The sequence below is a fragment of the Bidens hawaiensis genome, unplaced genomic scaffold, assembly GCF_021521415.1.
Source record: "Bidens hawaiensis isolate Kalapana, Puna unplaced genomic scaffold, B.hawaiensis_p1.1 tig00027091_1, whole genome shotgun sequence".
Taxonomy (NCBI): domain Eukaryota; kingdom Viridiplantae; phylum Streptophyta; class Magnoliopsida; order Asterales; family Asteraceae; genus Bidens; species Bidens hawaiensis.
In genome coordinates this window covers 90274-116995 of record NW_027494371.1, presented here as the reverse complement: position 1 = coordinate 116995, position 26722 = coordinate 90274, and the positions used below count along the sequence as shown (strand labels likewise).

The 26722-nt window shown below is 37.3% G+C and overlaps 2 protein-coding genes and 2 pseudogenes across 2 annotated transcripts; 1 reads left to right on the top strand and 3 right to left on the bottom strand.

Moving 5' to 3' along the window:
* Positions 1-5551: 5551 nt before the first annotated feature.
* Positions 5552-7808, bottom strand: LOC143574728 (thiol-disulfide oxidoreductase LTO1-like). The gene is made up of 5 exons (XM_077059274.1): positions 7530-7808; positions 6751-6863; positions 6515-6662; positions 5774-5911; positions 5552-5680 (listed from the first exon to the last, which is right to left on the bottom strand). The coding sequence occupies exons 1-5, from the start codon at positions 7761-7763 to the stop codon at positions 5558-5560; spliced, it is 756 nt and encodes a 251-aa protein (XP_076915389.1). The 5' UTR covers positions 7764-7808; the 3' UTR covers positions 5552-5557.
* A 1998-nt stretch (positions 7809-9806) lies between these two features.
* LOC143574716 (putative pentatricopeptide repeat-containing protein At3g11460, mitochondrial pseudogene) lies at positions 9807-10457 on the top strand (annotated as a pseudogene).
* A 259-nt stretch (positions 10458-10716) lies between these two features.
* LOC143574713 (phospholipase D delta-like) lies at positions 10717-14828 on the bottom strand. The gene is made up of 11 exons (XM_077059266.1): positions 14711-14828; positions 13835-14634; positions 13681-13760; positions 13382-13613; positions 12992-13300; positions 12844-12912; positions 12476-12620; positions 12175-12323; positions 11921-12073; positions 11075-11275; positions 10717-11003 (listed from the first exon to the last, which is right to left on the bottom strand). The coding sequence occupies exons 1-11, from the start codon at positions 14826-14828 to the stop codon at positions 10878-10880; spliced, it is 2382 nt and encodes a 793-aa protein (XP_076915381.1). The 3' UTR covers positions 10717-10877.
* A 2057-nt stretch (positions 14829-16885) lies between these two features.
* Positions 16886-25247, bottom strand: LOC143574714 (cold-responsive protein kinase 1-like; annotated as a pseudogene).
* Between the last annotated feature and the right edge of the window lie 1475 nt (positions 25248-26722).

Sequence of the window (26722 nt, the reverse complement as noted above, 5' to 3'; positions counted from 1 at the left end):
CAACGGTTCGTTTCATCATTTGCCACGACCGGGGGTCAACCCAATGAGCCGTCACACAAATGTATGAGTCGGGCGAACCATTAGGTACCGACCACACATCCGTTGTTAAGTTCACACCAGTTTGTAAGTTTGAAAAGTATGAAATTAGTTCGGATTTAGCGTTTTTCCATGCTTTAAGACAATCTCTTCTAAGGGTCGAACGACTTACGTGTTGGTAGCGTGGTTGAACATACTTTTGCATCATCTCCGTGAATTGAGGGTTGTCGAAGTGGTTGAAAGGAAGTGATTGTTGAATCACAAAGTTGCCAAACTGTTGACGTACCGCTTCAAGGTCGTACGTAAACACCGTTCCTTGATTCGTCATCTCCGGCTGCGAACTACTTCCGGATTCGTCCTTCAAGACCTTGCAAGAGGGCTTTTCTACATGAGCTCTTAAACTGGAGTTTGCTTCTTTGTTATAAAACTTCAAACAATGTTTGCATCTAGCTTTTTGGGTTCCGTTAGACATTTCGCATAGGTCGAAATGTTGCCAAATATCTTGGTTTCGTTTCGTGGGGATGACCCGAACGACGGTTTCTCCCGTGTTCGAGGCACCCATGTTGACCGATGAAGCAGCACTTTGGGAGGCCATGATAATCGACTACGAATTAAGAGTGGTATACTCGAGTATGAAATAAACGACTACGAAAGAAGAGCGTTTGGAGTTGTATAATCGCGTATGAAATAAACGTTTAGAGCGTTTGGAGTTGTATAATCAAGTGTGATCTAACCAATACCCAACCTAAACTATATATAGATGTTTGTGGGGGTAAAATGGTAAAAAAACAAAAAAAAAACGGCTAAAAAACGGTCAAAAAAAAAAAAAAAACGGCTATAAAGCCGTTTGGTAACGTTCGAAAACCGGTTTAACCGGTTAACCGGTTATTAAAAAACCGGTTAACCGGTTTTTTTTTATAACGGTAATAAACCGGTTATTTTAAAAACCGGTTAACCGGTTTTTTAATAACCGGTTATTAAAAAAAACCGGTTATAAAAAAAACCGGTTATAAAACCGGTTTTGGCTCCAAAACGTATAACCGATACGTAAACCGGTTACGTAAACCGGTCAAACCGGTTTTTAAAAAAACCGGTTTTTAAAAAACCGGTTTCCGGTTGAACCGGCCAAACCGGTTCCGTAACCGGTTTTTTTGAACACCTCTACTTTGAAGTGTAAGGCTAAGGGTAGTGGGGTGTAAATGGGGGTGCGACCACCTGGCTCGCGAACACCGCTACCACCTTGGCGTGGATGGGGGGGGGGGCGTGGGGCAGTCCGTGTGGGGTGACTGTTGGGTATTAAAATAAAAAAAAAATTTCAAACTTATTATAAATATCACAATTCATTTTTTTTTAAAATCACCTATCTCATTCTCTTTTTTTTAAAATCACCTGTCTCATTCTCTTTCTCTCAATATTTCTACTAATACCTCTCATTTGAATTTCCAAAGTTTGTTAAAAAATCATGTCGGGTTCGGGAAATTTCAACAACGCTCAATTTCAGATGCAGGGGTTGGACTACATGTCTGACGATGCCTTTCAAGATCTAATAGCATCTCAAAACGCGACTTTTTTCAACTCGGATACACAACCCGAGTTTTCAGTTCCGGAGACACAACCGTGACCGGATAAACCCACAAAACGCTCTCACAAAGGTAAGAAAACAAATAAAACCGGAGAAGCGGGCGGTTCATCGACACCGACTGTGACGAAGCGAAAGGCTACTCCTTAGAAAAAGGATGAAAAATTAGCGTTGGCTAGAGCTTGGATTGAGATATCTCAAGATCGAAACGAGAGTAATTATTTTTTGGTGCATTTTTTTTAATTTAAACTTTTAGTTTTTGTTTGCAATTTACTAAAGTTTTGTTATTTTTTTTATAGCCGACTTTCATAAACGTCGAGTATTTTGGAGCAAAGTTCGGGAATTGTTTTATGAGCAAGTGTGAGTAGGGACCGAACCGATAATATGATATCAGGTCAGTGGTTCGATATTCGTAAGTTTGTAGGATTATTTACCAACCTACATAACCGAAATGCAAACCGAATGCGACAGAGTGGGTCCGATGATCTTCAAGTTTTTCAATTCACTTGCGACGAGTGGAAAGCGGAGGTGTTAAGGAAGTACGGGATGGTGAAGACGTTTGACGAGCGCTACTTGTGGGACGTGCTCAAAAAGTGCTCGAAATGGATTATGTTAGTTACTCTGGATGCGGATGTCGGAAAAGAATCGGCTAAACGTACGAAAACTAGCGAGTCCGGCTCCTGCGTCTCTTCTAGCGGCTTGGAGACTCAAATTAACTTCGACCTAAACTTGTCCGAGTGCGATTTGAAAGAGCAAGGCTCTAGCCGCCCCCGGATAGGGAACGTGGGAAAAGAACTGTAGGTCCCCCCGGGGGCGTCGCCGATCGATACGAGATCCGCACGAGGTCTAGGAGTGCGGAATCCTCCTAGACTCGTTTATTGGTGTAAAGATGAAGAACACAAACACGTACACGAACAAATACACGAACAAATACAAGAACGGGATAAACAAATCTGCAGATTCTTTATAATAATAATTAAAACACGTTACATACCGTAACATAAACAGAAACACGTCCGACCCGAGGTGAGCTCTACCTCGGGTCGTCTCTCACGACACTTCCTCTCTTTTACTCTCTAGACAAATGAACTATAACACAATACTCTTATTTTCTGGATCCAAAACCTAAACAAGACACACATATATATAGACAAAACATCTTCTCGGGCTTGGGCTTGGGCCAGTAGGCGAAGTTGTTCATAACTTCGCCTATGGCGAAGTTGTGATAACTTCGCCTAAGGCGAAGTTGTGCTAACTTCGCCTGTGGCGTTCCGCTAGTCTGAATTGCATAGCGACGGTCACAAAATGCACCAACAGTCTCCCCTTTGACCGTTACTCTCAATTCTAACAAACACAAAAGATCATCTGTTACAAAACATGCACCAACAGACTCCCTCTTAACTGATGATCTTCTGTTTGCTCATCAACCAGTCGTGTCTGAAACTGTCCTGTAGTTTCACAAATCTACCAATCACCCAGCGTCTTCCATATCAGATCTCCCCTTCAGTGTAAGCTTCTCCGACTATAATAATTGAGGTCTTTGAAATGCATGCAACCTCGTGCCAATAGATCATCTCAACCAATCACGTGAGTCCATCTGACTTCACCAACACGTGAAGTTGGGCTTCCTCCACAACTTCACCAACTCGTCGGCATACGATAAGGTTTAATCTTCAACTACTCAACATCAAGTGATCAATTTCATCACAAAACCACCTTGACAGAATCTAACACATGACCATTAATTAATCCGAAGCATCTTCAATCACCAGGGATAACGATCAAGAACATAAACACTTTAGTTCCCTCCAACTTGTTCCAGAATTTTCACTCTAATAAATAAGCATCACGTTTCAGGATCCAATTCTCAAACACCTTGAAAATAACATAAATAATATGCTCTGACCGCAATCCAGTAATGACGAAAACCTTCAGTTCAATTTGACTTTCTTTAGTTGGTCAACCTCAAACAACAACAATTTCATTGCCCACAAACACCCAAATATGTGTCAATATTCAGTTTCAATCAATATCCCATTCACAAACTCAACTCCATATCCAGAGTTGACACGTATTTGTTCACACGTGAGACCCAGAGATAACAAGTTTCACTCGTTGACGGAACAACATCTCCGGTCTCACAATAATCGTGTACACCTGGCCATACAGACGAAAACACCAAAATACTTTTTTTTTTTTTTTAAACTCGTTAACTTCGCCTAAAGTTAACATCGCTCCTCCATAACTTCGCCTGGCTGATAAGCGAACTTGTGAGGTAGGCGAAGTTGTGGATAACTTCGCTTAACCTTATATCTTCGCCTAAACCCTACGAACAGTGACGGCAACTTCGCCTGATGAACAATAACTTCGCCTGCGGCGCTGTTCGGCCAGAAACGCACAGAGACGTGCCAGAAACACCAAAACGCAGATCTCGAACCATAGCATAAGAGCCTAAGGCTCTGATACCACATGTAGGTCCCCCCGGGGGCGTCGCCGATCGATACGAGATCCGCACGAGGTCTAGGAGTGCGGAATCCTCCTAGACTCGTTTATTGGTGTAAAGATGAAGAACACAAACACGTACACGAACAAATACACGAACAAATACAAGAACGGGATAAACAAATCTGCAGATTCTTTATAATAATAATTAAAACACGTTACATACCGTAACATAAACAGAAACACGTCCGACCCGAGGTGAGCTCTACCTCGGGTCGTCTCTCACGACACTTCCTCTCTTTTACTCTCTAGACAAATGAACTATAACACAATACTCTTATTTTCTGGATCCAAAACCTAAACAAGACACACATATATATAGACAAAACATCTTCTCGGGCTTGGGCTTGGGCCAGTAGGCGAAGTTGTTCATAACTTCGCCTATGGCGAAGTTGTGATAACTTCGCCTAAGGCAGAAGTTGTTACAACTTCGCCGTTGGCGAAGTTGTTCTAACTTCGCCTAAGGCGAAGTTGTGCTAACTTCGCCTAAGGCGTTCCGCTGGTCTGAATTGCATAGCGACGGTCACAAAATGCACCAACAGTCTCCCCTTTGACCGTTACTCTCAATTCTAACAAACACAAAAGATCATCTGTTACAAAACATGCACCAACAAGAACCGCCGATCACAACTTCGGAAAAGAGATTGCTAGAATGTCAATTGGTCTCAAGTCGATTGGTCAAGTTAAACATAATAGAAACCGGATGAAGAGTTTGGAATTTCTAGCCAAGGACTTTAGCCACCTACCGCCATCCGACCAAGCGATAATGGAGGAAGAAAAAGATCGTATTCGGAAGAAATTGACGAAAAAAAATTAAAAATGCTATTTTTATGTATTTTTTTAGAGGTTGTTGCATTTTAAATTTATGTTTTTATTTTCCTTTTTATTTATGTTTTAATGAAATGTTTTAATTTAGTATTATTAATATTTATTTAGGATATAGTATTAAAAAAAAAAAACTCAACCAAGCCCCGGCTCACCTGGACCATTACACCCTTTGAGGCTTGGTCTGGGGGTTTGGTTGGCATGCCTAGTCAGCGTCACGTGTCATGAAGATGTTGGTTCACTTGGGGCTCAACCAAGCCCCATTACCCTTAGCCTAAGTATAAATATTTAGTTTTAGATTCTTTTGTCAAAAGAAAGGTACATTGTCTTATAATCATAATCGTATACATAATTAGTCCTATGTTCTTGTAAACAAAAACATTAAAAGAAAATTAGTTCTATGATTAGAAGGAAATTAGGTACAAAACTTAAAGAAAAAAAGGTAAAATGAAACCGATTTATTATGAATACACATAATCTTTATTCTTCTAATGAAGTCCTGTAAATTAATAACTAAAATGTCTACAACACAACCAGGACCTGTTGAACATTACAACAAACAAAGCCCCATGATAATATCATGTATGCATGCATGCACAAAACGACATGCATATATCATGGTTGCATGTCTGCTTCAGCAGACTGTTTAGCAATCTCTGCTAGCTCTCTACTGAACTTACCATCTTCAAATCCAGAAGCTTTTGCAAGTTCTGAGAAATCTTGAATTCCTTTATATGTCTTAACTCCAAAAACAAGAAATGCCCAAAATTATTAACATTTTTAATCCATAATTATATCCTTCACCGATGCTATTTAAGTTAACATTCTCACCTGACCATTGATAATCCACATTGGAAAACCTTCAATTTTGACTTTCTTACACTCTTGACTTAAATCAGTTCCAGTTTTAAATCCATCTGGGAAGCATTCCACATAGTCCACTAGCTTTGCTGCTTCATGACCGAACATCTACCCGAGTACCATAAATCACGTTTAATGTTCCAACAAGAATAATAAAACCAGCACATGACCATATGTAAAAAAGATCCTAATTCTCATAAAATAAGCTAAATTATATATCTATATTAATAATGGTGTGCGTGAATTTGTGCATGAATAGTAAAGTTTTCCCCTTTTTTTAAATTGACCACAAAAGTTTTATGTTTTATAGTTTGGCCCCAATTCCCACAAAGGGTTTTGTTTTGTTTTTTTTATAAATTTAAATTAGCATAGTTTTTAATTTTTTAATAATTTTACCACAAAATTTATGTACTTTAAAGTTTAGCCGCAAAGTTTTTATTATTAAACTTAGATAATTGAAAAAATAAATACGCAGGTGTGTTAGGTGGTTTTTCTCTAGACGTTCTGGCATAAATTTTATGACGAACCGAACCGATACTGACATCGACTCAGGTATTTGTTTTAATGGTTTTCGATCGATGTAAAACACGTGTCGGTATCTTTTGGGCATGGTTTTCGATCGATGTAAACATGTCGATATCTATGTTGTACATATCACAACTATATACAGATTTAACTGCAGTTAAATAGAATCAGATGTATGTTGTGTACCTCTTTCTGCTCTAAACAATGTGAACACCAAAAGGCTCCATACATTTTAGCTCCAAATGAACGCAGGTGTTTTGCAAGTTTAATAGCTAAAGGACTCGATGGAGCCTTGATTTCAGTTGGAAAGTATGGCAGAAATTTCTCTCCAAATCTGCGGATAGAAAAGATAAATAAAAGAATTACATAAATTCTTCAGAAGTGACGCACAGAATATGGTTATCAATCAGCAATGAAGTTACCGTGCAGGAGGAGATATAGTTGCACTATATGAGTTGCTTAAAGCAGCAAAAACTAGACCCGCTATGCATAACTGTAAACCGACTTCGTCTTGGATCTTTTGCCACCCTAAAGTCTGCAGAAATAATCAAATAAACATACCTAAATAAACAAACTGACAAAAACAATGATTCTATGTTATTTCTCTAGACCTGCATGAGAACTGAACGTTCGATGAACAGTTTGTGAACCGTCGGCAGCAAGTTCGTTTATTTAGTTAAACAAACATGAACAAAACTTTCCGTTCATTTAGTTAAGCAAACGAACATGAACACATGTCTTGTTCATGAACGTTTGCTAGTTTATGTTTGTCTAAGTTTGTTCGTTTACGTATTCATCTAGATTGTTAGGCCCATTATAAGTTAGTCTAGTTTTATTAAATTAGAATATCACCTATTACAATTTAGTCTAGTTTTGTTAAATTTTAGACCCAACAGACTGATATTCACTTTTAGTTTTAATTGGTTTTTGCTCAGTTGTGTTAGCTTATATTCATTCATCTATGTTCAGTTAAACTCGTTCATGTTCGTTAACCCTTCATGTATACTATTAACGAACGAACACGAACATGCCCCGTTCTTGTTCGTTCCATTTGTTTGCAAGCCTACATGTTACCTTTTTTTTCGATCAACAATTTTAACAAATACAATGAAGCATAATAACTAAACAAAAAGAATCGTCCCGTTTACGTGAAGACATGGATAATTTGCCTTGTAAAACTGGAATTTGAGTGAGCATGTACCTTTGCAGTAGTGAGGAACAATGAGAATGACAACAAAACAGATACTAAACAAAAAGAACATGAAGCTCCTGGAAATTGTGTGTTTAAAATGTATAAAAAGTATGCACTTGCAGTTGCCATTGCGGTCGTTGTTCCAAGTAATATTAATCCACCATTACTTTGATCAATCCCAAAAGGGAAGTCCTTTGAAGCCAACTTTAATGCAAGAAATGTTGTGGCCCCATATGCAACCATTCCAACTAAGGGAAGAGGAATACCTGCCAAACCAGAAGAATAAAAGATTGACGAGTTTTTACACCATAAATTATGCCAATCAAAGATTTACGTGTTTTAAGCTAAAAAGAAACGTATTAAAGATTGACGAAAATGGGGAAAAAACTTGATTTGCGAAATTGAAGCTTTAAATCAAGAAACTTGTTGTACTCTCATAGCATTTAGATAGATATGTGACTTTAGATAGATATCTTATTATTTACTTTCCAATAATAACAAAGTCAGTAGATAGATAGAGCAAGAAAGTACCATAAAGAAGCGCATAATGACTATTAAGGATATCCCCGGCAAGGGGGCAAAAGGCATCTGAACCGGAGAGGTTGGAATAAGTCAAGTGTATGAGGACTCAGATTCTCTACTAGGCTCGTTCAAACATTTCACTCCCCTGTAACTCTTCAATAGTCAAACCAAATTAGGAACTTAATTAGTATTGTATTAAAAAAATTAATGTATAGTTTTTCAAAACCTTCTGTAGAGACTGTATTTTTATGTTTCCTACCTTTCCCGTCCATATTTTCAAATTCTTGGGAATTTTCCCCTTTAAAATGGCGTATATTTGAGCTAGAAAGAAACTCACGTTGGCCTGTTATAGTCTTTTGTATTGAATGAAAATTGTTCAAAATGAGTATTTATGGTGACATGACAGAAACTCATAATCTTTATACTTATTCGCGTCCCTTTTCACGGTTCTGTAACTTTAAGATTGTTTTTGTTGCTTATCTTATTTCACTCCTTCGTGTTCTTTTTCTTAATTTTTAAAAAGTTATCTAAACTCAAGCAATGTAAAATAGTTGATCATATCTTATCTCAAAATATCATTTCTAAATCTTCATAACTAACTATTTAAATTTCATTATATAAACTTGTATACGTGTATATGAGAAACTTGAAGCTACCATGCACAAATAGAGATGTATACAATGTATTTTCTATTTGCTTTTAACTTGAACTTTAAGAGGCAGATTTACAATAAAGTTGGTAAACTATAGTTGCAAGTGTGAGAAGCTGCTGAAGCTAGGCAACTCGCTAACTAGATGCTCAAAAAAATTGGAAAATATAATAAGAAATTAAGTTAACAAAATAAAGTTGAGTTTACAAATTATAATAGCACAAATTGCGAAACAATACAAAAAAAAAAAATCAGAACTACATTTTATTTTTTGTGTTTAATCGGCATCATTGATGTTATTATTTGAACTACAACGGGAAATTCAACACCGACCGAAAACTATACACTTTCATAAGCACAAGTTGTTTGAAGAAAAGTCAACACCAATGGAAATTATGCATTTTTGGAAGCCATTCCAAAGCCTTTTAGACCATTTTTAAAATTTAAAGAATGGAGAGTGACTAAGTTTTGTGATTAAACCAAAATGTCCGATCGATACCTATTTATGCAAACACACATTAGCAAATGAAGGTTAAAAAGCTCCTCAAAATGACCATATAGCAGATGTTAACCAAAGATTAGATCTCAAAAGTTGGATTTTAAATACTGGTTTCGGTTATCTCGATTAGATGCTTAAAAAACTAGAAAATAAAACACAAATTGGCATTGGTTTCGGTTAGCCGAGCATACATAAGCGTAGATGGCTCACTTGTTCATCTAGTGAAAATGGTTATTAGAAAGTGAGTGAAATGTTTTTGGGTAGAAATTGCAAGGGTTTGGTTCCCTGTTCAAAAGTCTGGTTGGGTTTTGATCTTTCGTGAAATCATATCATGGGAAGCATATTCCTATTCTCCAAACTACTCGACTCATGTTACTCCACAAGAAACCTGCGTTTGCTCAAACACCTGCACGCTCGAATTATAATCACCGGAGCCTCCTGCCACGATTTCATCCGTGCCAAGCTAGTCTCATCCTATTCTGTTTGCGCCAAACTGCACCAAGCATCCATCATCTTCAATCTCACCAATCGCCAATCCACATTCCTCTACAACTCCTTCATCCGATCTTATTCTTCCCTCAATCAGTTCCACCATTCTCTCACCATCTTCCGTCAAATGATCCGTGCCGGTAAACCCTTAGACCACCATACCCTACCACCAGTTCTTAAATCTTGTGCTTGTGTTCCGGCCCTTAGATTTGGCCGAAACGTACATGTGCTTGTGTTCTCAAATGGGCTTGATTCAGATGTGGCTAATTTGAACTCTTTGGTCACCATGTACGGTAAATGTGGCGATCTGGGGAGTGCACGCCAGGTGTTCGATGAAATGTCTCAGAGAAAGCTAACCAATGTGGTTACATGGACTGCTATGATGAGTGGGTATGGGATGTATGGGAGATGTGAGGAGGTGTTTCGGTTGTTCGAGAGGATGCTGGGGGGTGGGGTGGAGCCGGATGGGATGATGTTTACGGCCATTCTGACCGCGTGTAGTCATAATGGGTTGGTTGATAAAGGGAAGGAGTATTTTCTGATGATGAAAGATCGGTTTAAGTTGACACCGAGTTTGGAACATTGTACTTGTATGGTTGATATGTTGGGGAGATCGGGGCGGGTTGAAGAAGCGGAGGCAATGGTGGAGATGATGGATGCCGTTCCGGATGATGCGTTATGGGGCGCATTATTGGCTGCGTGTAAGACTCACGGGAAGGTGGAAGTAGCCGAGAGATTAGCCGAAAAGATATATGCACGAAGGTTAATTTCTACATAATAGATACATTTTGTTTTGGTGAGTATATGCTATTAGATTATTAGTATCAGGGTTTAATTATGTTTAGCCCACAAGTCCAAGTTAGGTTTGTTTCTGGTTTGTTCTATATATTGAGGGTTCCTTAATAAACATATAATTCATTTAAAACGTACTTTCATAAATTTACAACACGCATTGTTTCATGATAATGGCACTCGCACGCTCGCACACATATATTCATGTATCATGAATAGGTTGGAAATCAATCACTCAGGTGGTTAGAATATCAGGTAGGGTGGGCGAATGAGCTCCCATAACTTTACCTCCAACATCTGGGAAATTCTCATATCCGGGCAAGGAATTCACATTCCCGTCACTATCTACTTGTAACGGATACCTTAAAAGATGGCCTTCTAATGTCATGTGTTTATCAGCTGTGTATCATATCCAATTATCTTCAGCTAATTTATTAACTTTATTCACACATTCAATAGTTTCGGGTTCCTTGTAGCATTTCTCTAGCACCCCGAGATGCTCGGCCCACAATGACATTCTGTAACCGTAGACCTGAAATTATGCGCGGAGGTTGTTTGTTAGTATGTGCTATGTGAGATTATTGGTGGTCAAAGGGGTCAAACCTGTCCATGTGGGTGTTGCTTCTTTGCAGCCCAAGTGTGATGTGGTTGATATGAACCCATGGCTATTTCGGTGTCCTTTGACCCAGCCATAGATCTTTGATTAATGTTTGCAGATCCCACAATTACATATTCATCATCAACAATCATTCCTTTAGCATGCACATATATCATGAACCTTTTGAACTTTTGAGAATCTGAAATCTATAGACACAAATTCAATATTAATATCTATGAACTTGTAAACAACTCCAATTAGACTTGTAAGTGAATGAACGTTCATTAAACCGTTTGGCTGGAAGTTCGTTAATGTTCAAGCACGGACAACATATTTATGTTCATTTAGTTAAAACAATGAACATATGTACTTATTGTTTGTTCTTTTAAGTTATTAAACTTTTCTTTACATCCATTCATTTGTGTTTGTTTATGTTTGTTCATTTATGTTAGTTACTTTACTATTGTAGAAATCCGTTTGTTTGAACAATCATTTAAATCCTTTAGGTCCATTACAATTTGGTCTAATTTTCATTAAGTTTTTAGGCATGATAGATTAATGTTCGCTTTTACTCGAAAAACTGGTGTTTGCTCAAATTTGCTTGTCCTTCTCTGTTCAGTATGCTTGTTCATTTATGTTCATTAATTGGTCATTATATTGTTAATGAAAGAACATAAACGAACTCGAACAAGTTCATTTTCTTAACGATGAACACGAACTAGAAAACTCTGTTCGTTTAATTCTTCGTGTCCGGTCGTTTGTTCGGTTAAATTTAAATGAACGAGCACGCAAATGCCTCACTTAGTTAGTTTACATGCCTAACTGCAATATGACTGTAACCGTCTAAATACCTTCTCATCTGCAAACAATTGATTACTTTTGAATGGTACGTCTTCACGTTTTCCGAGGCAGTAGAAATTCAGATAGTCTTGAGGGTGAGCATCTAGTTGCATGGACTGGATTGCTTGTGCAACAACATTGTACATCATTTGCATTGTCTGACTGTAGGTTAGAATATAATATTATGTGTGATCCGGTTCACTTTGATGATCTAAATTTTTTGAAAATGATTGTGCAGGTTATAAAATAATAAGTTATAAGATACCTGCCAATAGAGAATCTCTTGCACGGTGGCAGAAGTTGGGACCCCCTCGGGCCACATTGGTATGACAACATAAACTGCGAATCGCTCATTGTTTCTTATCTTGCTTGCTATCTTTTGAGCCAACTCCATTGGTATTAGGTTATCAGCTCCTAAAATTTGGCAAGATAGCACACACTAGCCTCAAAATAATGTCATTGATTTCACATAAGAATAATTTGATTTTAACTTGAAAGGCGTACGTTCTAGTTGAAGTAGTAGGGAAATATATAGCATATTGTGAAGGTAGGATGCAACTTGTTACCTGCATTTTTATATGACCATGCATATGATGAGCCGATAAAATACTGATTTTCTATATAAATGAAATGCTGAGCTGATCGGATCGCTTGGATGTACGCAGTCTGAATGCTTTTTTCTATAACCATATTTTTTGCAGTGACAAGATTCTGCAAGAACCATAATGTCAACAAAACATATGCTGTAATCAAGATAGAGTATCATTAAATGGGTCAATTTTTGTTAGGATGTATCTCTAACCGGTCAAATTGGTTAAAACAAAATGATTCAACTAAAAGGGTACATGTAAAATGAGTCGGATGAACGGGTCAGACGGGCCAAAAAATCATCTTAAAATATTTCCAGATGTATAAAGGAAATTCAGTTATTAACCTGTTTCTCAGCAACATCCACAGTTTTGGGGAATCCTTTTAAAGATCCAGAATCAATAGACCGGAATATCTGCACAACAAGAAAAGGCCATAAAATTCTTTAATCCATGTATTTAAAGGGACCCGCTGGATTGGGGGGGATATTTAACCTGCACATGCCAGTTATCAGGATCATCTTCACCGGAAACATGCAATAACAGATCATCTGCAGGAACCTCTGTGTGATTTCCACTTGCTGGAACAGGACAGGTAGGACTAAGAATCCATGAGATTCGGTCAATTTTCAACAACGAGTCGTCTTGCCAGTGGGCTATCCTTTTTGCAACTAATGCAAATTCTCTAAATCTGGTAGCTTTTCGCCATCTTTGCTCAAAGTTTAGCAGGACATCATAAGCGGCATGACCATCAATCTTGCAATGTAAGTCATGCCATGGCTGCCTTGGGCCCTTTGTTCCTGCCTAATTTGGTGGAAACTAAAAATTATGAATTTGAGTGATATAAATTGTAATAGAAGATGTGATGATATAGATCATGCTCACAGGGATTGTTGGTTGGTGATAATCGTCTTTAAATATAGTGTTGAGATCGTGAAATAACCTATGTTCGGGTGTGTCGTATCGACCGTCACAGAGATCAAGGCCGCCGATGAAAGCTGTTATCTTTCTGTTATTATCATGTGCCTGTGTGTCCACTAGTACACATTTCTGATGGTGTGTAAAAGCACCTCCAACAACCTGAAACATAAAATAAGAACATTTAATAGATAAATATGTCCAACCCTTGACAAACCACAATTGAAATGATTAAGCACATCTTATGTTATTTAGCACTTCCGTATCGAGGTGAAAGCACGCATTTCACAGATGAATGTTTGAAAAACTTTCTGGTTTCTTCATCATGAGTTTGCATCACTCCAGTCTACATGCACAAATTCACCATTAATTGAAATTGCATGGCATTAGATGTGTGTGTATAGACAATCAATCACTCACCGTGTTCATGAAGAGCGTGCTATGAGAAGTCTTATCATCCCAAACCAACAACAAAACCCTAACCCCTTCCTCCGACTTATACTTAAGCAATTCACCGAGCGTCAAGTCCCCGCCCCTCGGCAAAGGCCTCGTTGGCTCTCTGATCAGCTTCACCTTGTCAAACACGGACCAACCGACAATGTATATCATATGGTGAGCCTCTGATACTGCATGGCATATATCCTCCCAACACAAATTATGCTCGTAAACCCGACCTCCATCCAAATGAATGTTATCCGGAATCTTAGACTCCGGCCGAATATGAGCATCCTGATACAACGTCACATTTGAGCCTTTCCTAACCGGAAAGTAGGTATCCCGTACACCTCTTTGTCCTGGAATTCCATTCCGGTAGATCGGATTTTGCTCGCACGGTGTGAACTTCATTTCGAGCTTTAACGCGGAGTCCTTTTTCGAGTTTTTCAAATCGAACCAGTCGGAGATGATGTTTCCGGTGGCGATAGCCTGGGCGGGAATATTAAGGGTCCCGAGCAAGTCAGCGCTAAAGATGTCGTCGTCTTTGACTTCGAACTGCAAAAATTGAACCGAATGAGCTAAGGGAATATGGAAGCGTTCGTCCCATCTAGGGTTTTTGGAGTTCTTGAGCACACGCGTACGCGCCACCGCGGCTTGAGGCACGGAGACTTTGACGTAAGGATCGCTCGCAATGATCTTCCTGCCGCTGGAACGGAGCTTCCGGTCGCCCGAGCCTATAACGTACGTAAATACAAGGAAACATATATGGTAACAGTATATATATATATATATAATAATCAAACTAGCTCTAATATTATATATATTATACCAGCTGCTTCAGTGTCCTCTGGGCAGGAATCGAACGAAGGATGTGGCCGGCGATTATATCCATATTCGGTAAGTTTCGAGCTTCAATTATATGGAGATACAGATCTCCATGTAAGAACACCAACTTATCTGAGGAAGAATTATCCGCCATTTTTGAAAAATTCAGATCTTAACTGGTTAATTTGTAGAACGTACATGGCGCCAAAATCAGTTTGTATTTATAAGAAGGTATTTTAGCTTATTTACTAAAACACCCTTAGCTTTTGTTTTGTGCTTGCTTCCGCCGGTATTTACTAAACTAATAATAAATTAATATACTTTTATTAAGAGGGTTCTTTGCTTCATTCATATCCGAATAAGTCTCTGTCCCATTCAGCAATAACATAAGTCTGACTTATTCAAATGTTTCCATTTGAATAGTTTCATTCAGATATAAACATCTAATTGATTCACATATCATGAAATAAATTTTTTATTGGACTCTAGAAAGCATTAATTGAAATTATTAGTAACAAGACTTATGCATCTTTTTTATTAGGAACTAATGCTGTAAATTATTACACACAGTAGTTAAGTACAAATGTCGTAGTTTAGAATATTCTTTATTATTAGTATGAATATGAATAAATAAAAGAAATAAATAATTATGTTGGTATAGCAAATGTGTGTGCTTTGTCCAAAGATTCCTTTATTGGGCATATATCCTACATTTACAACATGTAAAGCTGGAATATTCCAATAGTTTCCTTCTTCTTTGTGATTATATATTCTTCCTTCCATGATATTGATGCTAGTTACATATTAAAAGCTTTGAATATGTAAACCTAAAAGTTATAACTACGTACTAGCATTCAGTAGGCGTGTTATGAAAGAAACCCTATATAGAATAAATGTAAACGTGAAGACTGAAGAGCAGAATTAGAAAAAATAAAATACTTTGTAGTTATTAAATAAAGTAACATACTTTTGATTATACGTAACCAAAAAAGCGATGACGGAGTTAGGCATTTTAAGTAACCAAAGTGATGGCGGACTTAGGCATTCGCAACACGGGTCAACCACACCACATTAACTATATATATACACTATATTTAATCTCGATGTTTTTTATTATGAAATTGGACACCGCTCTTGAGAAGCTTTAACATAGATTAACCCTATAAAAATTTTGACACCAACCCCAAATAAAAATAATTTATAATTTTGCGATATAAACCTATTATAAACTAACTAACAAATACAAAGTAATTAATCCGAATAATTTAGGTCTACAATAAACAATTAATTTGGATAATTCATTAAACTCATCTTAAACAATTTATATAGATATTTTAGGGCCATTTGAGAAAAAAGGGGGGGGGGGGGGGGGGGGCTCAACTACGTACTAGCATTCAATAGGCGTGCTATGAAAGAAACCCTAGAATAAATGTAAACGTGAAGACTGAAAAGCATAATTAGAAAAAATAAAATACTATTCATCAAAATGGACACCTATTAATGTTACACCTCATTGTATGAGTTATTCACTTTTTATTAAAGTAAATGATAAATTGTTTTGGTGCGTTCATGCTCTAACCAGCTCATCACCAGTCTCGGCATTAAGAAAATTTAGAATGTTAACACAAAATTTGGTATTAAATACAGTTAATCATCATTTTAGAGTCTAGCTCGGGTAATTGGAAAAATATGACTAAATCACATGTTACTATGCCAATTGCACAAAATACTTAACATGGTGTCATTTTTTAAAGTTTGTTATTCAACGTTTTTAAGTTTATTTTTTTATCAGTTTAACTGTCTTGCCGCAACGCACGGGTCAAATAGTTCACCCGAACCAACTTCTTAATTGAATTTGAGAAATTGACTGCCGTTAGAAGTACTAGTTTAAATAAACAATTAAAACAAATAACTATGAAGCCCCGTTTTAAAAATTACACTTAAGCCCATTTAGCAATTCAAACCCATGCATCTTAACCAATTAATTATTCAACTTAACCTCGTGACAGTTTGGATAGTTGTATTTCTAGTACAATTTCTTTTGCTTCTCTCTAATCTGGAGCTAGGTGAGTTTACAGGTATTCAATAACATTATATATATCTATTAAACAAAATCAACTACTTTTATCTCCAACCAAACTAAAAGGACTGATTTAACAAGCTATTAAGAAAGTAAAGCTATAGTATATATGCAGTATGGTGACATCTTGGCTAAATCGCATGACTTATACGAACCCTCCTATCTTCATTCCTTAGAAAAGTAGGCCTCTTCAGCTGTATTTTCCCCGATAACTTGCCCTCTTGAAGCATGGAAACCACTTCAGACATGGCCGGTCTATCTGAAGCAGGTGACATGGTGCACAACAAGGCAACCTCAATGATCTTCATCACATCTTGTTCGTTTCCATTCAAGTTCATTGTTTCATCAATAACATTTATATATTTCGTATTCTCGTACATCTCCCATGCCTGCAGTTCACCAAGTTACTTGATCAGAGCGTGCGACCTTCATGTCTAATGTAGTTAAAATATTTTATCTTAATTAAAAGTAGTCATAAGTCATGAATGTCATATGTATATGAGTATATCCTATGTTCTTCAATATCTATTGTATCTTTGTTTTGTTTGTCTTTTAAAGTATATCTACATCCTATTTTTTTTACCCTTAATAATATAATGTTGCATATGCAATAGGATATACTCATTAAAAGTACTCATAAGTCATGCATGTAATGTTTCTAAAAAAACACAACAGAATTGTGAGAGTGTGAACGTTAGATCTCACATCTTCCAGGAGGACATCATTTCTGTACTCTTTCTGCCACTAATAATTTCAAGAACCACAATCCCAAAGCTGTAAGTATCAACTTTATCCGACAGAATACCTTGAATTGCATATTCTGGTGCTGTGTATCCCCTGCCATAGTGTTGTAAAACAAAAGGAATTTCAGTGGCACACAATTGTAAGGTTACTTAATAAAACAAACTTACAATGTCCCAGCAAACCCGGTGCTAACATGAGATTGGCCCTCCGGTTGGAACCTTGCCAACCCAAAATCCGCTATTTTTGGTCTAAAATCATCACCAAGGAGAATATTGCTTGATTTGATATCTCTGTGAATGATTTTGAAATGGAACTCATCATGAAGATGAGCAAGACCCCTGGCTATTCCTAATATTATTTCGTATCGTTGGCTCCAGTTCAGAGCCCCCCTTTGAGCGCCTCCATTAATTATATATCAACATATAAATATTTATCAGCATATATCAACATGATTATTTATAGTGGTGTGCATGAAACTAAAAGAAGATCCTAACTGAATAAACCGAATCCAAATAAAAACTGATGGTTTGCTTTTATGTTTTCGTAAAACCAAATTTTCTGTTCGTTTCGGTTTTGTGCGATGTAATTAAAAGAATAAATAAAACAGAACAGATTTCAGGTTCGATTCCAAAACCGACCCATGCGCACCCTTAAACTATTTCATATAAAAGTGGTTTGGAAACTCTAACTTACCCCATAAGAATCGGTCAAGGCTTCCATTCGGCATGTATTCTAGGACCAGAAATAGGTGAGATCCTTCACTAGACCATCCAAGGAGACGCAATAGATTTCGATGATGAATGTTACTTACAAGTTTCACTTCATTCTCAAATTCTTGTTGTGCTTCAGCATGCAATACTTGGAGTTTTTTAACGGCCACCGTGATATTGTCATCAAGGATAGCCTATGAAGCATTAATTCAGAAACTTAGTCAAATAATTGACCAAGATAATATTCTAATTAAGTGGTTGCTTGAATTACTAAATAATAATAATCACCTTGTACACTTCACCAAACCCTCCTTTCCCTAAAACATTTTCTTGGCTAAAATTATATGTTGCCGATCTCAAATCTTGATAATTGTAGTAAATAGCCCCATTCAAATCCCGGGAGCCTAATGCAAAACATGGATGTTATTAGTATATACAAGATCTCACATGACAAGCTGGATCGTCCCTAGTGTTGGTACACTTATCTATCTGAAGATTCTACGGATATATAATTAATCACCTTGTTCAATTTTCTTCAGCTTCTTCCTTCGGTACAATAACCAGAAAACAAGGATAAGGAAGAAAAGAACACCACCACCAATGGTTGCAACAATTACGGCTACCGGCTTACTTGAATGTCCTATCATATAATCATATGAAAGTTATCGAATTCTATGGGTTAACATTCAATTCCTGGAAGATCATCAAAATGACGGTCTTGACATATTAGATTAACGAAACAAACTTTTTTTTACAAAAATAACATTCGTCTTTTCTACGATAGTTAATGTTGGAGGTAACTCAAAGTAGTTGGGCCTACAAATATGGATGCATGTGCTTCACGTGCATGGAGCAATTTATATTTGAAGAATAAAGTTGAAGTTTTCTAGCTAAAATAAAGGAGTTGTTTGAGTCTTTATTTTGTCCTGGTTTTATGGTTTATTTGTTAGGGTTTATCTTTATTTAAGTTGAGTCTGTTTTCATTATTATTTACGTTTTCTATTCAGAAGCTTATCAATAAAATCTATGAACGAACTATTGATAGCCTATCTTGTTCACTATAATATTTGTGTGTTTGATCAATCTTTCCATCTGATAACCAACATAGTGGTATCAGAGCTTGGTGATTGTGAAGAAACTTGCCCAACTATTCTTCATCCATGGCAGACAAGGCGAAGATTCCATCAGCACAACAAGTGATTCCAGTGTTCAAGGGCGAAGGCTATGAACACTGGAGCATACGGATGAAGACGATTCTTAAGTCACAAGAATTGTGGGAACTAGTTGATGCTGGTATTACTTCCACCAGCACCGATCAGGCCAAAATTCGTGAAGCAAAGAAGAAGGATGCGAAGGCTATGGCACTGATCTAACAAGGGGTTCACGATCTCTTGTTCTCTCGAATTGCTGGAGCCAATACGGCTAAGGAAACCTGGGACACGCTTCGTCTTGAATCTCAAGGTGATTCCCAAGTCCAAAGTGTGAAGCTACAAGGCTTAAGGAGAGATTTTGAAAATCTTTTGATGAATGAGAATGAAAGTGTTGGTGACTATTTCTCTCGCGTTATGGGAATAGTCAGCCAACAAAGGGCATATGGTGAAGATGTTCCAGATCAAAAGGTGGTTGAAAAGATACTTCGTAGCCTGTCCTCCAAATACGATTTTGTTGTCCCATCCATTGAAGTTGCCTATGACTTGACCGAGCTTACTACGGTTAAGTTAATGGGCTCACTTCAGTCTCAAGAACAAAGATTGAATAGCAGGCTTGCTGGATTAAAGTCACCAGAAAATATAGAAAAGATGGATGAGCAGGCTCTCCATGCCTTTCAACAACAAAGATTTCCTACTGATAACTCTGGTGGAAGAGGGCGAGGCAGAGGTCTCTTTAGGGGACGAGGTAGGGGTCGTATGCCTGAACGAAACAAAGGAACCCAATGTTACAACTGTAACAGATTTGGGCATTTCAACGAGACTGCTGGTTTGTGATGGTGCTCAAGCTAATGTTGCTGCTGATCAAAATGAAGAAAATGCTAACAATGCTCCTAATGATGACCAACGTTTATTCTTTGCTTGTATTGATGCACCTAGTGATGATGAGTTATCTTATGCCTTAATGGCGCATTCATCTGATCAGGGTGCATCCAATGCATTATGGTTCCTTGACTTAGGTTGTTCCAATCACATGACTGGATCAAGGGAGAGCTTCACAAAGTTGGATGAAACATTTACTCTATCAGTAAAGTTGGGAGATAAGAAGGAACTTGCAGTTGTGGGTAAAGGAGAAGTCAGAATTATGCTTCTAATGGCCAACACAAACTCTTAGGTGATGTTTACTATGCTCCTCAATTAGAGTATAATTTTCTAAGTGTTGGTCAATTAATGAGGATGGGATATGGGTTATACTTTGAAGATGAAGCCTGCACTATTATTTACAAACCAACTGGTAAAGAATTAATGAAGATTCCTCTAGCTCAAAACAATATGTTCCTTCTAGATGCAACCAAGACTCAAACTGAAGTAAGGAGTGAAGATGGTCTGTCAAAGCTTTGGCATGCTAGGTATGGGCATTATCATTACAATGGGCTGCAACAACTACATGACAAGAATATAGTCTATGGGCTTCCAAAGGTTAACCTGGTGAATTCATGTGAAGGCTGTGTTCTGGGTAAACAAGTGAAGAAAACTTTTTACAAGAGCAGATGGAGGGCTACTCAGAAGTTGGAATTGATTCATTCAGATGTGTGTGGTCCAATGGAAGTCAATAGTATGGGAGGTAGTAGATTCTTTGTTCTATTTATTGATGATCTAACTCGTATATGTTGGATTTATTTCATTGAAAATAAATCAGAGGTCTTTGAAAAGTTTAAAATTTTCAAAGCTTTAGTAGAGAAACAAAGTGAGTTGTATGTAAAGGTACTTAGGTCTGACTGTGGGGGTGAGTATACATCTAAAGAGTTTAATAGTTTTTGTGAACAAAATGGAATTAAGAGGGAGTTAACACCTCCTTACACTCCTGAACAAAACGGAGTGACGGAAAGGAAGAATAGAACTGTTCTTGAGTTAACTAGAAGTATGTTGAAAGCTAAAAGATTGCCAAATTTCTTTTGGGCTGAAGCTGCTGCCACAGCGGTAAGTTTGCTAAACTTATGTCCAACTAAATGCCTTAATAATCAAACTCCTAGTGAAGGTTGGTCTGGGAGGAAGCCAGTTGTTCATCATCTCAAGGTCTTTGGTTGCATAGCATATGGCTTGATTCCCTCTCAACTAAGGAAGAAACTGGATGACAAGGGTGAGAAGTGTATCTTCATTGGTTACTCCAATCAGACCAAGGGGTATCGGTTATACAATCCTGTAACTAAAAAGATCTTGACAAGAAGAGATGTGGTGTTTGTTGATGATGCAAGCTGGAATTGGAGTGGGGAGTATATCAATACAAACTGTCAGTTGTTGGAAGATCCAGCTTATAAGTCTGCTACTGTGTACTCAGGTAATACTTCCAACAATGATCATACTCCTGTTACTAATTCATCTACTATGTCCATTCCTTTACAAGGAAGAAACAGTGCTAGTGGAAGTAATCAAAGCGGACTTGAACAATCAGCAACAAGTACAACTCAATCAAGTCAGACCTCAAGCTCTAATGTAACATCTACTCCCGTGAGGTACAAAACTCTTCAAGAAGTGTATACCAGCTGTCAGTTTGCTCTCACAGCAATTGATCCTATAACATATGATGAGGCTGCAACAATGGTTGAGTGACAGCAAGCTATGGTAGAAGAACTCAATGCAATTAAAAAGAACAATACCTGGAAGCTTATGAAGTTGCCTGCAAACAAGAATGTAGTTGGGCTCAAATGGATATACCAGACTAAAGTTGGTTCAGATGGAGAGGTTCTAAGGTATAAAGCACGTTTGGTGGCCAAAGGTTACTCTCAACAAAAGGGGCTAGATTATGAAGAAACGTTTGCCCCTGTGGCAAGGTTTGAAACTATTAGAGTTATACTTGCTGTGGCTGCTCACCTTGGCTGGTCTCTACATCAACTTGATGTGAAATCAGCTTTTCTTAATGGAGAGTTAGAAGAAGAAAGTTTTGTGTAACAACCAGAAGGTTTTGTGATACAGGGGAAGAAGATAAGGTGTAGAAACTCAACAAGGCCTTATATGGGCTTAAACAAGCCCCAAGGGCTTGGTACTCTAAGATAGATACTCACTTTGCTGCTCACAGGTATGAAAGAAGTCATAATGAACCTACTTTATATGTAAAGAAAACTAAAGAAGATCTGATGTATGTATGTCTGTACGTGGATGACATCATTTGCACAAGTTCAAGCACTAAACTTGTAAATGAGTTTAAGGCTGGGATGATGAAGCAGTTTGAGATGACAGATTTGGGGCTTCTTTCATTTTTCCTTGGGTTGGAAGTCTATCAAAGTGAAGAAGGTATTTTTGTTGGGCAAGAAAGGTATGCTCTAGCTCTACTTGATAAGTTTGGCATGACAGAATGTAATGTGGAAGACACACCTATGAATACTAATGAGAAGTTGCAATTAAATGATGGTGCTGGTTATGCTGAAGTGTCTATGTATCGAAGTCTCATTGGTGGGTTAATGTATTTAACTCACACTAGGCCTGACGTAGCATACTCAATTGGGCTAGTAGCAAGATACATGCAAACTCCATCCAAAATACACCTAGGAGCAGCTAAAAGAATACTCAGGTATGTTGCTAGAACTACTAAGTTTGGTTTGTTCTATCTAACGGCTGAAAAGGGAAAGAAAGTCAAGCTCGCTGGTCATACTGACTGTGACTGGGCAAGTAATATAGATGATAGAAAAAGTATTACTGCTCATGTTTTTAATTTGGAAGCGAAGCTGTCACATGGTGTTCGAAGAAGCAACACATAGTTGCTTTGTCAAGCATTGAGGCTGAGTATGTTGCAGCCACAAGTGCTGCATGCCAAGCAATCTGGATAAGGAGAATTTTGGAAGAATTGGGTCAACAGCAGGTGGAAGGAACTACAATTTATTGTGATAGCAAGTCAGCTATATGCCTATCAAAGAACCCTGTACTTCATAGTCGTTCAAAGCATATTGAGTTGAGATTTCATTTTATAAGAGAAGTGGTAAATGAAGAGCAAGTGAAGTTAGAATTCTGTAGCACTCATGAGCAAACTGCAGATGTTTTAACCAAGTCTTTGAGCAAGGAAAAGTTTGAGTACTTTCGTAGCAAGCTGGGAGTTCGGATGATTGAGTTAAGGGAGAGTGTTGGAGGTAACTCAAAGTAGTTGGGCCTACAAATATGGATGCATGTGCTTCACATGCATGGAGCAGTTTATTATTTGAATTTGAAGAATAAAGTTGAAGTTTTCTAGCTAAAATAAAGAAGTTGTTTGAGTCTTTATTTTGTCCTGGTTTTATGGTTTATTTGGTAGTGTTTATCTTTATTTAAGTTGAGTCTGTTTTCATTATTATGTACGTTTTCTATTCAGAAGCTTATCAATAAAATCTATGAACTAGCCTATCTTGTTCACTATAATATTTGTGTGTTTGATCAATCTTTCCATCTGATAACCAACAGTTAAGAAATTGTTTCACTCAATCTGAACTTGCACGTGGCCCATCAATGTTTTGCATTAGATTCTCTTAAAGACCGATATCATAAAGGTGGTGTGAATCCGACGCAAAAAAATGGATTGCAACAGATGCAATTAGTTGTGGCAGGATCTATCATGCCAAAGGACACTTGTCAAGCACCGTTTTATTGAAAATTTAAAAAGCCAAAACTATTTGGCCAACCTCATTAGTGAGATGTCATTTTGGCGACCCTTTAAAATTGTATCTAATATTTGAAACAAGTGACTAGCCTCACCTTTTAAGACATTTGTGATATCTATTGTCTGGTTGTCATTGAAAAATGGAGTATCAGAGTACCTTGTGAAACAAGCCATGTCTGAATACCTTCCTTCAGTGTTCGGTAGGCAGTCGTTTAACTTGTCATACGCTGTATTCATGCAAGTTTGGCAAATGGCTTGATTTATATTTTTAATACATTGGGCAGTCACGTACACGGTCACATTTTCACTTATGATTTTTGTTGTGGATGCTACATAGAAATTAGAGGTTTTAGGAGTAGCGTCTCGAATATTTGATAAAGCTCCATCCACAACTTGATTAAAAGTTGTTTGCCAAAATGTTGATTGATTGCCACATGATAAATATTGAAGGCCGGTCCCGTCTGTCATGAAATAAGGATTGTTATAGAACTCATTGAAGTCTTCGAACCTAAGAACAAAGACCATAGAAGATTAAACCGGATATAAAGTGTAAATATTTTCTACATGTTATAAACTATTTGGCATGTAACATAATGTTTTCTATAAGGACTGTTTTCGCAGTTAATGAGTTACACATATTTTTCATAGCACGATGACGGAAAAATGTAACTTGCTTTACATTTTTTAATCAACAAATTAACTTTGAATCATATTGTAAGATCGCACAGAGTTTGGCCATGGAGATATAGGGGGGAAGGGACAAGGTGGGATTGTGAAAACACCATATATTCTCCCGGTTTCAATCGTGTTCATCTGGCCATACTCTAATTATCTAGTTAAAGGATTATATAATTTTCACTTATAATACTTACCATGAAAACAATAATTACCTGATAAAGCAGTTATCAAAACTAATATAACCATTTGCATTCGAGCAGTTGGCCAGACTAGAAACACCAGCATCAAAACAAGCCACACACCGATCCACTGAGAGGTAGTTTCGGCACTGAGCGACTGCAAACACCGAGACCCCGTCACTTAAATCCTGTGCCCTTACGTAAACCACCCTTTTGCTCAATAATTGCACCCTGAGATCATTAAGCGTGTTGTTGTGGTTCTTCATATAGTTTGGCAGATTTGTCATAGCGTTACGACCACAAAACATACCGAGGAGAACGTTGGTATCGTTATCATGGTCGTTTGTTTGTGAAAATACTGAGTTAGATTGTATTACAATTAACACAAGCAGCACAACCAGGTCAGTCATATTAATGATAATAGAGATCGAGAACATAGAAATATATTGTTGTGAAGGAAAACATGGGGGCTTGCCTAACTTATGGTTATGAAAAGAACATGTAAAGATTTGTGGTTTGTCCAATCATGTGAGCCGTGGAATTTTGGACTTGAAAGTAAAGGTCGTGACGTATAGTGTTATTTAAAAAATAAAATAATAAAATAAATAATCGGTGGGTAGAGGAATTCGACGGGTTACGAAAACAAATACAAATTGATTTCTTGAAATTGATAAATAAATGATATTGTAATTGTACGTTTCTTAATCGAAAGTGATTGTTTATTGCAAACAAATAAACCTGGTACTTGGTTATAAAACTTGGTTCTGCACTTCTGTTTGTTGATTTTATGTGATATTCCGCTTGAGAAACAACCGTTATTAATCTTTGTATCCGTTTTTTTATTTTTCAATAGCAGGCCTATTAATAATACACCGCTAGCTGTTATATTTATTACTTTCTCTATATAAATAAATAGAATTTTATGAGTTATTCTACTTACTGAAAATATTGTTTTAACAAAATATTTTGTTAAATATTGCATTTTAACACATTCTTACTTAGTCTTCTATCAAGACCATTAGAATAAAAAAAATAATACAAAAAAGATAAAAAGAAGAAGAAGAAGAAGAAGAAGAAAGGGAGAAATAATGGGCAAAGAGAGTGGTAGGGGTGAGCAGAAAACCGAATTAATCGAAAAAATCGTACCGAAAAAACCGAACCGAATCATTAAACAGCGGTTAATTTTTTGTTATTTTGAAAAACCGAAATTTCGGTATCAATTAGGTTATCCAATTTTAAAAAACCGAACCGAACCGATTGATGATGATAAAGATTATCAAGATGTGAGGAATCAACTAAACTTTTAGGTTAAATAAATAAGATGATGAATGAAGATCGGGATTAAATTTTTAAAGTTTCGTAATTTTTAAACTCTATTTAGCAACTCTGTATTCGTATATATAGTTTCACGTAACACGTGCATATTTTGTTTTTTGAATTCAATATATATGTGGACTGTGGTACTATAGCACGTTCTTATGCAAGCTTAAAATATGCATTTTCATTAAAAAAAAAATTTTTGCAGTGTCAACACATAATTGAAAAAAACCGAAAATAACCGAACCGAAACCGAAAAACGAACGGTCTGCATATTCAAATAACCGATTACTTCGGTTTCGATTTGGGTTTCGCCTAATAACCAAACCGAACCGAACCGTGCTCAGCCCTAGAGAGCGGCAAGAACGAAGGTGGCCGGGATGGTTTTGATCGATACCGCGGGTCACAGGGCAGTGTTCCCGAACCTCCTAAGCGGCATCAATTGCCTCCCTAACTCCACTTCATCCACCCGTGTGTCCAAATTGGTGGGTAGCCAAAAAAGGCTATATAAACAATGACCAGTTGGCCTACCTAGCTTCATATATAGTGCTAGGGTCGGCTTCAGTGG

Bases quoted from the DNA above. Each gene is read 5' to 3' on its own strand.
- LOC143574713 (XM_077059266.1), bottom strand. From the start codon at position 14,828: ATGGCGGATAATTCTTCCTCAGATAAGTTGGTGTTCTTACATGGAGAT. The intron at 13,614-13,680 runs ATACGGAAGTGC...CAAGGGTTGGAC, and splicing joins AAATGCGTGCTTTCACCTCG to ATATTTATCTATTAAATGTT. The intron at 13,301-13,381 runs GTGAGCATGATC...CCACCAAATTAG, and splicing joins ATCACCAACCAACAATCCCT to GCAGGAACAAAGGGCCCAAG.
- LOC143574728 (XM_077059274.1), bottom strand. From the start codon at position 7,763: ATGGTTGCATATGGGGCCACAACATTTCTTGCATTAAAGTTGGCTTCA. The intron at 6,864-7,529 runs GTACATGCTCAC...TTATTTCTGCAG, and splicing joins TGTTCCTCACTACTGCAAAG to ACTTTAGGGTGGCAAAAGAT. The intron at 5,681-5,773 runs GTGAGAATGTTA...TTTGGAGTTAAG, and splicing joins TGTGGATTATCAATGGTCAG to ACATATAAAGGAATTCAAGA.